The sequence below is a fragment of the Pseudophryne corroboree genome, chromosome 5, assembly GCF_028390025.1.
Source record: "Pseudophryne corroboree isolate aPseCor3 chromosome 5, aPseCor3.hap2, whole genome shotgun sequence".
Classification (NCBI taxonomy): Eukaryota; Metazoa; Chordata; class Amphibia; order Anura; family Myobatrachidae; genus Pseudophryne; species Pseudophryne corroboree.
In genome coordinates, this window is record NC_086448.1 from 532,759,656 (window position 1) to 532,771,787 (window position 12,132).

Consider the following 12,132-nt stretch of genomic DNA (forward strand, 5'->3'; position numbering starts at 1 on the left):
CTGGTCAGGCGTTAGATCAGTTATGGGCGCTCAATCCCTGGTGCAGAAAATGAACAGATGATGATGTCGACTGGCAGACATTTTAATTTGGTGCTTGGTCCCAACCACTGCTATTATTGTAGAGTGGCTTCCACCAACTATTTTCATTATTTGCAGTTGGTTCACAGGAAGAAAGCAGATTCCCATGTATTCTTGTAAAAGATAAGGCAACAAATGTTTGAGTTGATGTGAACTCAGTAGCGTGCCCGTTAGGGTGTTTTTAGGGTACTGTGCCCTGCCTGCTTAGTTGATAGAAATATGCGCCCTGCCCATTTTGGGAGCATCACGTTACTTGTTATTTATTAATAACATTGTCCAGACATAAATCGATTATATTGTTTGTGAATTGTGTATAGCAGTGGTTCCCAAACTTCACAGCACCCTTTGTATCTCATTTGTTTTCACGGCACCCCTAAGCCCAATGGCCGAGTTTTGTTCCTGGCGTGAAGGAATGAGGCTATGCTGTTAATAGATGGTAGAGGAATGGTGAAGAGAAGCAGGCAGCAGAAAGTAAGTGTGGACTGTAGAGTCACGGAGAGGGGGGCTAGAAAGGCATGGGATGGGGATGGAGATGCAGATAATTGGTGGTGGGTGATACTGAAGGTACAGGGCAATATGCTGGAGAGACACGGGGGGGGGGGGAAATGCTGAGAGACAGTGGGTTGGTGAGGCTGAGAGACATGGAGGGGTGAGGCTGAGAAACATAGGGGTCTATTCATGAAGCAGTGACAGTGTGGAGAAGTGAGCCAGTGGAGAAGTTGTCTATGCTAACCAATCAGCATTGAAGTAACATTTATAATTTGCATACTATACAGTTGTACGGAGAAGCTGATTGGTTGTCTTGGGCAACTTCTGCATAGGCTCACTTCTCCACTCTTTTCACTGCTTCATGACTAGACCCCAGAGAGAGGAAGGCTAAGAGATACAGGGGGATGAGGCAGGAAAGACAGGCGAGGATGAGGCAGGAGAGGAGGACGAGTATGAGGCAAGATAGACATAATTGTGATGATAAAATAAATAGGGGTAAAATGAATATTAAGTTACATATATTCAATGCCAATTGATATTGACAACGACACTACCCCAAGGCTCCTGTTTTGCAGACTGTCACTAATATAAAGGAGAGAAAGTTCAATCAAGAGTTCAGGAGTCACTGTCACACTCACACACAGTAAAGAGTAGGAGGAAAAACGAGATATGGAAGAGGAGGCAGGGCCGTAGTATGAGGTGGAAGAGGGGGCAGGGCATCCCGGGTAAAGCAATCAGGACTCACACTGGGAGGTGGAGGCTGTGCTGTGTAAATGGCAATGGGGTGCTGAGAGAGGCAGCAAGTGTCAGGTCCATATGATTTGCCATTAGCCCATCCCCCCGTGGCCCCCCTGGCGCACACTTTGGGAACCGCTGGTGTATAGTAATTAGCCTTTACTACTACCACTGCCAAGCTACATATCCTGTTATAAACCACGCTCTTATACTACTGTTCTTTCCTGTCATAAACCAAGCGATTGTGCTGCTGTATCATTCTGAATGCACCTGCCATACAGCCAGATCTGTGATATACAAAATGCTCCTTTTTAGTGGCGTATTTTTGGCTTCTATATAAACCCCACAAAGTGAATGAAGTGTTTTGCTTGGTGCACATACTTTACATTTCTCATAAGCCTGTGTTTTCCTTTGTTTACGTAGCACTTCTCTATTTGTGTTATAAAACAAAATCCCCCAAAAAGACATTTTTGGTTTTTTGTTATTAAAGTTACAATATTAATCTCCAGCTGGATGACTTACACATAAGCTAGACACAAATCCGCTGCACACCCAGTACCATTCTATAAATAAGTCACATTACACAACACTTATTTCCCTTTATAATCTTTCGCTTTTCTAAAGTAGCAAATACAGTAAATCATAAATAAATATATTTTATATAAACATATAACTGAAATAATAGTAATAATAAGCTTTATTTCTCATAAAGATTTGTTTTTTACTGCTAATTGTCAAAGTTATCATTATGAAATGTCTATGGGCCTAATTCAGACCTGATCGTAGCAGCAAATTTGTTAGCAGATGGGCAAAACCATGGGGGTCATTCAGATCCAATCGCACACTGCCTTTTTTTTGCAGCCGTGTGATCGGGTCTGAGCAGCGCATGCACGTGGGCCACAATGAGCAGGCGTATTGGTTGCCGGCGACGGCCAGCGCCACGGAGCGATGGTACTACCGAATAAAGCGTTCGCAGCACCGAACGCAAGAAGATTGACAGGAAGAGGCCGTCCGGGGGGTGTCAACTCACCGTTTTCAGAGAGTGTCCAGGAAAACGCAGGCATGCCCGGCCATTTCCAGGGAGGGTTCCTGACGTCAGCTCTGTCCAGGATCATTGCAGTGGCTGAGTCCTGGGCTGAGCAGAAACTGCACAAACTTTTGTGCCGATCGCACCCCTGCACAGCGATTACCCCCTCCCCTGTAGGTGGCGATTACCTGGTCGCAGCAGTGTAAAAAACAGCACAGTTTTGCACAGGGTCTAGCGATGCATTTCAGTCGCACTGGTTGCCGCTGAGTGATTGACATGAAGTGGGCATTTCTGGGTGGCAACTTACCGTTTTCAGGGAGTGTTCGGAAAAATGCAGGCATGCCAGGGAAAACGCAGGCGTGGCTGGGCGAACACTGGGCGGGTGTGTGACGTCAAACCCGGAACTGAATAGTCTGAAGTGATCGCAAGCGCTGAGTAGGTTTTGAGCTACTCTGAAACTACACAAAAATTTTTTGCAGGCCCTCTGCGAAAAAAACGTTCGCACTTCTGCTAAGCTAAAATACACTCCCAGAGGGCGGCAGTATAGCATTTGCACGGCTGCTAAAAACTGCTAGCGGGCGATCGACTCGGAATGACCCCCAAGGCCCCATGTGCACTGCAGGAAAGGGGGGTGGAGCAGATATAACATGTGCAGAGAAAGTTAGATTTGGGTGGGGTGTGTTAAAACTGAAATCTAAATTGCAGCGTAAAAATAAAGCAGCCAGTATTTACCCTGCACAGAAACAATATAACCCACCCAAATCTAACTCTCTCTGCACATGTTATATCTGCCCCCCCCCTGCAGTGCACATGGGCCCTCATTCCGAGTTGTTCGCTCGCTATTTTTCATCGCATCGCAGCGATTTTCCGCAAACTGCGGATGCGCAATGTTCGCACTGCGGCTGCGCCAAGTAAATTTGCTAAGAAGTTTGGTATTTTACTCACGGCATTACGAGGTTTTTTCGTCGTTCTGGTGTTCGGAGTGTGATTGACAGGAAGTGGGTGTTTCTGGGCGGAAACTGGCCGTTTTATGGGAGTGTGTGAAAAAACGCTGCCGTTTCTGGGAAAAACGCGGGAGTGGCTGGAGAAACGGGGGAGTGTCTGGGCGAACGCTGGGTGTGTTTGTGACGTCAAACCAGGAACGACAAGCACTGAACTGATCGCACTGGAAGAGTAAGTCTCGAGCTACTCAGAAACTGCCAAGTAAAATCATTTCGCAATATTGCGAATACATCGTTCGCAATTCAGCTAAGCTAAGATTCACTCCCAGAGGGCGGCGGCTTAGCGTGTGCATTGCTGCGAAAAGCGGCTAGCGAGCGAACAACTCGGAATGAGGGCCATGGTTTTGCCCATCTGCTAACAAATTGGCTGCTACAATCAAGTCTGAATTAAGCCCTAAGGGGGTAATTCACAGTTGATCGTAGATGTGCTAAATTTAGCACATGTACGATCATTTACTCTGACATGCGGGGGAACGCCCAGCACAGGGCTAGTCCACCCCGCATGTCAGGCCCTACTTCCCCCTGCACCAGTACAAAAGCATCGCACAGCAGCGATGCTTTGTATTTGACAAGCAGCTCCCTACCTGCGCAGCTCCTGCACTCTGGCAGGGAGCTGCTTGTCACATCCCAGGCCTCAGCAGCTGCATGTGACGTCATGCAGCCGCCGCATCCCTCCCCCCCGCAAGGTCTGGGCACGCCTGCATTGCCTGCATTGCCTGGACCGCGCCCCCAAAACGCCGATCAATCAGGCAGAGGCGATCGCTGGACTGAGATGCCGATCGCATCTCTGGCATGCACATGCGCACTGCGGCGCATGCACATGTGCAGTTCAGACCTGATCACCCGCTGTGTGAAAACGCACAGCAGTGAAAAAGTCTGAATTAGCCCCTATGTACAGATGACAGAGCCGTAACTAGAAATGTTGGTGCCCTGTGGCAGAAAGAGAATTGGTGACCCTACCAAACCCCCCCCCCCCCCCCCCCCCACACCCACACACCCCTCCCCATCATATTTAAATCAGGGACATATGTCAAAAATATAGGGGCGTGGCTTCATGAAGAAGTGGCGTGGCCACTGACTAGTACCAATTCACATTACTGTTCAGATAACGGCCATAGCACGTATGTTAGTACATCTCCCCCTTATTCTGTATGGAATAAAACTTCCTAGGGCACAGAAATACATAAATGTACACACGTACAGTATGTGGTATTTTTATGGCTGTGGGACACACTACATAATAGTAATTCCTCATGCCTCCTTCTACAAACACCCTGCCCGCCCATCTTCCCCCATTCCCACCTCCCTCCTATCCCCTGCTGTGCTGTTTGCTTATGCTTATTTTACCTGATGTGCTGTACCACGGAGCAGCTTCCCAGACTACGGGAGCCGGGGATGGCGGAACTCAGCTCAGACACGCGCAGTGCGCGATAGAGATGGCTACTGAGTTGCTGTCTCAACACAATGGGCGGGATTCAATTCTTTTCACCCCTTTCCACACCCATTCTGTTTCTGCCCTCAGGGACGGTGTATCATTATTTCAGCTCGCTACCCCTGGAGTAGCGAGGCACCCAACCCTTTACACAGCTAAACCTGATTACTATGGGCGCAATATGCGCGATAACGGAGATCATTTTAGAAAGGAAATTGGGCGTGATACATCATTTGAATCTCACCCTTTGACTCCAATCATTTAGAAGCTGGAATGATTCGAGTTACTCACAGTTTGGTGTGTTGAGATAGCCCCCAGAAGCCTCTCTCAGTCAGTCACAGTGATTGGGTGGCAGCACTCCTGGGTGACACCCCCTGGGAGGGAACAGTGTGATGCTGCTCAGTGTCAGGGCTGCTGCTGTGCCTGTCTTCCTGTGAGACTGAGTTAAGACAGTGCACACTCAGTGGAGACTCATCAGATTCATTAATAATTCATTCAGTGCAGCTGAATAGCTGAGTTATGAGTCGCTGAGAACTGACTGTCTGTGAGACTGATGCAGACTCAGAGGAGATGGATCAGATTCATTGATTTATTCAGTGCAGCTGAATAGCTGACCCACTCCCAGATGTCTGAGTCGGGTGTGGATCACTGGGTCGACCCTGTCCCTAGTGAAGGTTGATAGTGAGTAGGTCGACACTGACTGAATGCCGACACATGACTAGGTCGACATGTATGGAAGCTTGACATGGTCATTAGGTCGACATGGGCCATGTTGACACACAAAAGGTTGGCACATTTTTTTTTTTTTTTTCTTGATCCGAATTTCCATCTGGGACCACCGACAGTTGAAACGTGTTTGCTCGCCACGCTTCGGGCGCGGTGACTCGCTGCGCTTGCCACAAGGTTTCTAACCAACTCTATGCCCACTTGAGGTATGAAAAAGTCCTTAAACCCCCCAAAAAACTGTATCGACTTTTCCCATGTCAACCTAATGATCATGTCGACTGTTGAACTAGACAGGGTTGACCTAAAGGCCGGATACTGTCTGAGTCACTCTCTCCACGAGTGCTAGCACTGGCAGTAGTCGCTGCACTCACTGCATGTGCACAGTCTGCAATGCATTACAAATCAGCCATGTACCGAGACACTGTCTCAAGATACTCCACTGAGCTGAGTCATGTGTCTCAACTTAGTTCAATGTATCTCCTTACCCAAGACTAGTGCGCGACTCAGCCAGGACTCAGAGTAAGCACTGCACTACAAGAGAGCCGGTGGGGGGAGGGAAGGGGGCGGAGCTCAGCTTATACAGTGACAGGCACAGCAGTCTGCCTGCACAGAGGAGCCGAGGCACCTGCCGCTGTAAGCTCCTGCAAGGTGGTGGTGGGGGGTCAGGCATTACTGCTCGAGGCTAAGGGAGTCAGGCATTACGGCCCACGGCTGCCCTGCAAGCTCTGGCGTGAGGAGGGGGTGGCTGACATACAGGCAACTGTCAAATACAGATTGTGATGGTGGCTGGTTCCGACCCAGGGTATCCAGCACACATACCTAGTTATTGCCCTGACAGATTATGTGTCCTTGCTAAGCTTTGCTAAAGACCCTTCTAAACCGCACCATATGGTTTTTTTCACCACCCTCCTTCCATGTTTTCACTCCCCACCCTCCCTCCACAAAAGCTCACTGACTCTCAGTGCGACTCAGACACTTGAGTGGTGCAACAGTAATCGCTGATCTATGCATTGCAATCATTTTGTCCACCTCTGAATCAGGCCCCAGTCACTATTGTTACTAATGTCATGTGTATACTGCTTGTCATAGGTATTGCCATGGTATTACATTATTCACTGTTTAATATTGTAACATGTTGGATTGTAAAACATTAGGTTGATAAACCGTGTTACCATTCAGTCACTTAAATGTGCTGGTTTTAGAGTTTTCTGGTCATGAGTAGTTTTGCATTGATAATTAGATTACCAAGCCAAGTCGTATCATCCTGTTGTATAATCAGAAGCTTTGTCTCAATAGACATTCCAATCAGTGATGTAACTTCATCTTAATGCTGGGCACACACTAGACGATCTCTACCCAGCGCAATATCTCTGCCGATAGGACCCAGCATGTGCAAGTGTATGCACACTTGCCAATGTCGGGTCCGACGGGGGAAAAGACGTCTGACATGTTGCATTCTGCAGCATTTAATCATTAGCAACATCCAAGTTGAAGGGAGATGGCGCTAGCAGCAGGGCCGACGGGGGATGACGCTAACGACCCGTGGGAACACACATATCATGGGTACACACTAGACGATGTTCCTGATATAATGTTCCGATCCATGCCAGAACGATGTATTGTCCGATATATCGTCTAGTGCACAGGTTCTCAAACTCGGTCCTCAGGACCCCACACAGTGCATGTTTTGCAGGTCTCCTCACAGAATCACAAGTGAAATAATTAGCTCCACCTGTGGACCTTTTAAAATGTATCAGTGAGTAATTAATACACCTGTGCACTTGCTGGGTTACCTGCAAAACATGCACTGTGTGGGGTCCTGAGGACCGAGTTTGAGAACCACTGGTCTAGTGTGTACCCAGCTTTAGTTCAGCTAAAAACAAGGTAAATAAATTTACCAAGTTAATATACCCATGCAGCCAGGCCATTGTGTGTTCTAGTCTATGCCACATGAGATGCTCTGATCTAGAAAGCAGATGATCTCACCCTGCAGCCGTAGGCTAATCTGTGGGTATAACAATATCTCCCCAGGAATATACCATGGAGGGGGTGGTTTTCATATGGAGGGGGAGGCCGATGTTAGAGGCAATACTGTTGTCCGAAAAATTATTTTAGTAAAAGACTGTATAGTTTGGTACTCTGTGATTGCTGTGCCTTAGACCTGCCACCTGGATACTTGCTTCAAGAATATTATTGTGTTACCCACCTGGACAGCATTGTCATATTTGTTACCTGATGTTCCTGTAGAAGTTGCTGTAAAGTCTTGTTATACCATTATCGTGGTCGGCCTGAGTGATATGCTTATTCTATCTTCATGTCTATGGTCGCAACGCCTACTGGTTGCGGATGGAGAAAGGCATCCTTTGTCCATCCTCATGCCTTAAACAAGCATGGAAGTCTGGCACATGCCTATGACAATACCACAAGATGATGTTTTCTGTGCATTCGCAAGGTAGCCTCCGAGAAATGCCCATTTCAGTGACAGGTGCTGCCTACTTATTTTGGGGAGTGGGTATGCTTGTTCTTTATGTTTTTTATTTTTCTAAGACACAATCATCATCATCTAGCTGGCGTGACTGGCATATCCTTAACACAGCTGCATCAGCTAAATCTATATACTGTATCTTACTGGCAAATCAAAATTGCCATTGGTTTATGCCTACATTTACAACACTGCTCTAATGGGACTACACATTACCCGAGCTGCCGCCGAGCTGCCCGACGGCCGATATGACCGGCGGGCGACCCGGTGGTGGGGGAAAGGTGACGGGGGGAGTGAAGTTTCTTCACTCCCGCCGTCACCCGGCTCCATAGCCGTGCATGCTAATATGGACGAGATTGTCCATATTGGCCTGCATGCACAAGCGACGGGGCACCAACGATGAACTAGCGCGGGGCCACGCATCATTCATCGTTGGTGTCTACACACTGAACAATATGAACGAGTTCCCGTTCATTAATGACCGAGAACGTTCATATCGTTTAGTGAAATCTATAATGTGTAGGGCCCATAAATCATTTCCTAATCTACAATCTAATCACTGTCTGTGTTTTAATCTATCCTGAACATCAGATTCAGTACTTTGCTACCATCACCTATTGCAAGTACACCTGTCCTGTGTTCCTTCTGTTTATAGATTGCACTCTTCATTAACTTTGACATGATTTTACCCACTGTGCGGCCTACAGAAATACAGTATACCTGATTTTGGAGGTTGTCAATTTCATGCACATTGTGTCACATAAAAGTGTCATTGTGTCACATCATGCATCAAATAAGGAAATTCAGTTGATCTTTTAAAATTCGTAGTTTGTTTTCTCAATGATAGAAGAAAGATTTGGCATTTATATATGTAATCAGCTAAGCAATTTTTGAGGACAATTACTCAGAGATTACCACACCAAGTTTGATGGTTCATGTGTCATTCAGTAGGGTGTGTGATGTAGATGTGCAGAATTTTTATAAGTGGTCAGGTTGTTGAGGAATAACGCATCAAAGTCGTGATTTTTTTTCCATAGAAAAAGCAATGAGTGGGAGGTACATGTTAAGTAGTAAAATGGGATGCCATTCTTATATCATTGTTCATTTCATGAATTATGACTTTATCTTGTTACAGGTGCAGCAGTTGCCGGAATTTACCAAGTAGCAGGAAAGAACATGGCACCTCTAGAAGCATTGGTGTTTGGAGTTGGACAAACAGTATTAACAATAATTATCTCCTTTTCACGTGTCCTTGCCACATTATGAGACATTAATGGTGGGAGCATGTGAAGGATTGTTTCCAAATGGTGCGGAAATGGAAAGTAAATGCACATAGATAATAATGCATGTAGTGCTGTAGTGAGAACCACTACACATTGCATAAAAACATGAATCATGGTTTTCAAGAGGCCCCTTGCAGGACAGGACAAGAGATTTAAAGGGAATATCATCTGAAAGGAAAAGTGGATTCCGATTGCTAAGCTGTTGCACTAATGAACTGCCTAGCACCTCATGTGCCTCAGTCAGAGGCAAGGTGTGATACTTTTTCTACTACAGTACCTTGCCAAACTGTTCTGCCATATAGTCCTAGCTATGGGAGCATGGCTCTATGGTAGAGGTGTACAATGCTCTTCACACGAAGATTCCACGACAGCACAGAGAAGATGTGTATGATCGGAAGAGCTGAATCATGATTTGAGAATGGTAAAATGCCATTGCTGTAGAACAAAGAGGAGGCAGTGAGGGGATTGTTTTATGTGCCAAATGATTTGTTTTCTTTTTGTTGATCATTTTTAATGTACTTCACTTAACAGTGTGAGAGGATGTAATGATAATGATGTTGATGCTACATTCAGTAATCCGTTCCAAAATGAGAATTATCTTTCAGTTCCAACACAAAGTGGTTATTGTTTCATCTGCCAAAACCAAATAGTCATCTCCAGAATATGTGCAGATTGTTACACATAGCATGGTGTCTATCCATTTCCATTGCATGATGCAGCTACAGTAGGTGGCCACACGTAGTGCCAACCTCTGCTGCCTTCTTTCACCATATTCACATAACAGAACCGTTACATTTGGGATTTATAGAGTTTTAACGATTCCCCAGACTAAAATGTGCTAAAAACTAATTATCCTAAAAAGTTCTTACACATACAATAATCTATGACCTTCTAATCCATGTTTTGCTTAGTTAAAAACATTGTTTACAATGCTAAATCTACTGTCGCTGTGCTTCCTGTAACAGGATGGCATTATGGGGCTTATTTAGGGTTGGACATCTCCATGTGTGTATGCAAATGCCCACATTAATTTATGTTTGCGTATTGCTAGCTTGCGTCTCCATAATACCTGGAGAGGAGGTCGAGTACAGTAAGGGTATGTTTACATGATGGCAACACAGAGGTGGATTCATCCATAGATACCGTATTTTTTTTAGTATGTGTGTCTCCCTTGTGGGTCCAGGGGGCTGGTGTAAAGATACATAATGATGACTATCTATCTGCATCTGATTGGCTGATGTGTATTGCACTGTCTAGTTTACATTAATTCATTAATGTTGCTGAAACATTATTTGAAGTTGCAACCATCTATTCGCATTACCTATTTCCATTTGCATTTAGACTACTGCAGGATAGAACATTCCCACTTTACTGAGAAAGGGAGAAACAAAAGATACAGTATTTGTATTAAATTAATTTTTCATTTGTGTTTGTATTTAATTGTAATTTATATGGAGCATGCAACTTTCAAATTTCTGAACTACACTTTTATCTCCTGTGTATGTGACACTTAATTCTATTATTATATTGTGTGCAAATACAGTAATGTGAATTCAGCAGGTATTACTCTGTCACTTCACATCTCTACTGTAGTGTGGGTGTATGCATACACACTTGTTACGTCTAATGCACGTCTGGTGCATGTGCGCAAATGCTTTCTTTACAAGTGTCTTTTCCCTAGGCACACCTGCGTCCACCTCTCTATGAGCCCCATATGAGCAATAATATACATCATTCTAGTTGTGTACTGTAATATAAATTTAAAGAGCTGATGCTGAGTATTGTTCCATACAATACACCACAATGATATTTGGCTGTCTAATTTCTTATTCTGTATTCTCTTTTAAATTTTCCAAATATTTGTATCAAAATGCCTGTTTCTGTACTACTTACAGTTGTAATTGGTGTGTTTAAACTAAAACAAGATGACTTGAATATAAGACAGTCACCTCCACAGAATGTTTAGTATGATAAGTCTATTTCAGTATAATTTACAAGGCAACCTGCTTTCCATAGTAAAGTAATATCCCTTTCACACCTAAATCACGGGTCCGATCCGGGATCATCCTCACGGGTTCAAGCCATTTTGATACCGGTTTCAGACCATTTCAAACCGAGGCAAGGACCCGGAATTTAGGTCTGATATTGCTGTGGGGCAACCTGGGTCATTTGTCAATGTGAATAGAGTTGATCCGGGTTAAAGTTACACAGGCATTAATGAAACCCGGGTAGAGTAACCCAGGTCGCACTTTTCACACTGCAACCTACGCGGGTAAGTCCTGTGTTCGACCCTGGACACACAACCCAGGTTGACCTTTTCACCGACACACGACCTGGGAATATCCTGTGTCTGAGGTACAGTGTGAAAGGGTTATTAGTAAAGGTAACTTACAGTATATGTTCCCATTATCCATTTGCTCACAAATACTATATTTGCTGCACATTAAAACTGGTAACAAATAGTTTTACAAGCACTGACACTTTGGGAATCCTTCCCATCCCATTTCAGGATGCAAGTATAATTCCAGCACAGAACTCAAAACTGAAGTTTTGTAGTAAGTTACAAATGTTATAATATAGACTTTCTCTTAGCGTTCTCGCATTTTTTTCACTGTTTTTTTTTTATATTAAGCTGAAATAAAAACAGAATTTCAGTTTGGAGTTAGAGTTGTTTAATGTAACCTTTTTTCTGTAAACGAATAACCCAGTTCTTGTATATTTCTCCTGTTTTTAAATGCATGCAAATTTCAGTGACAGGTGGATAGATATACTATGCAGTGCTTTCAAGTGAATACTGGCTAAGGGGGCATTGTATCAAGCCATTGGGGTAAATGTAAGAACGGACGCTATGGGGGTGAAGCGGTGTCAGCGCACATTAT

At 44.8% G+C, this 12,132-nt stretch overlaps 1 protein-coding gene across 1 annotated transcript in view; it reads left to right on the plus strand.

The window, feature by feature from the left end:
* TMEM170B (transmembrane protein 170B) overlaps positions 1-11,907 on the plus strand; it is a 136,844-nt gene extending 124,937 nt beyond the window's left edge. The window contains exon 3 of the mRNA XM_063923168.1: positions 9,106-11,907. Within this exon, the coding sequence (XP_063779238.1) occupies positions 9,106-9,236 (131 nt within the window). The 3' untranslated portion in view covers positions 9,237-11,907. The remainder of the gene's footprint in view (positions 1-9,105) is intronic.
* Positions 11,908-12,132: the final 225 nt, after the last annotated feature.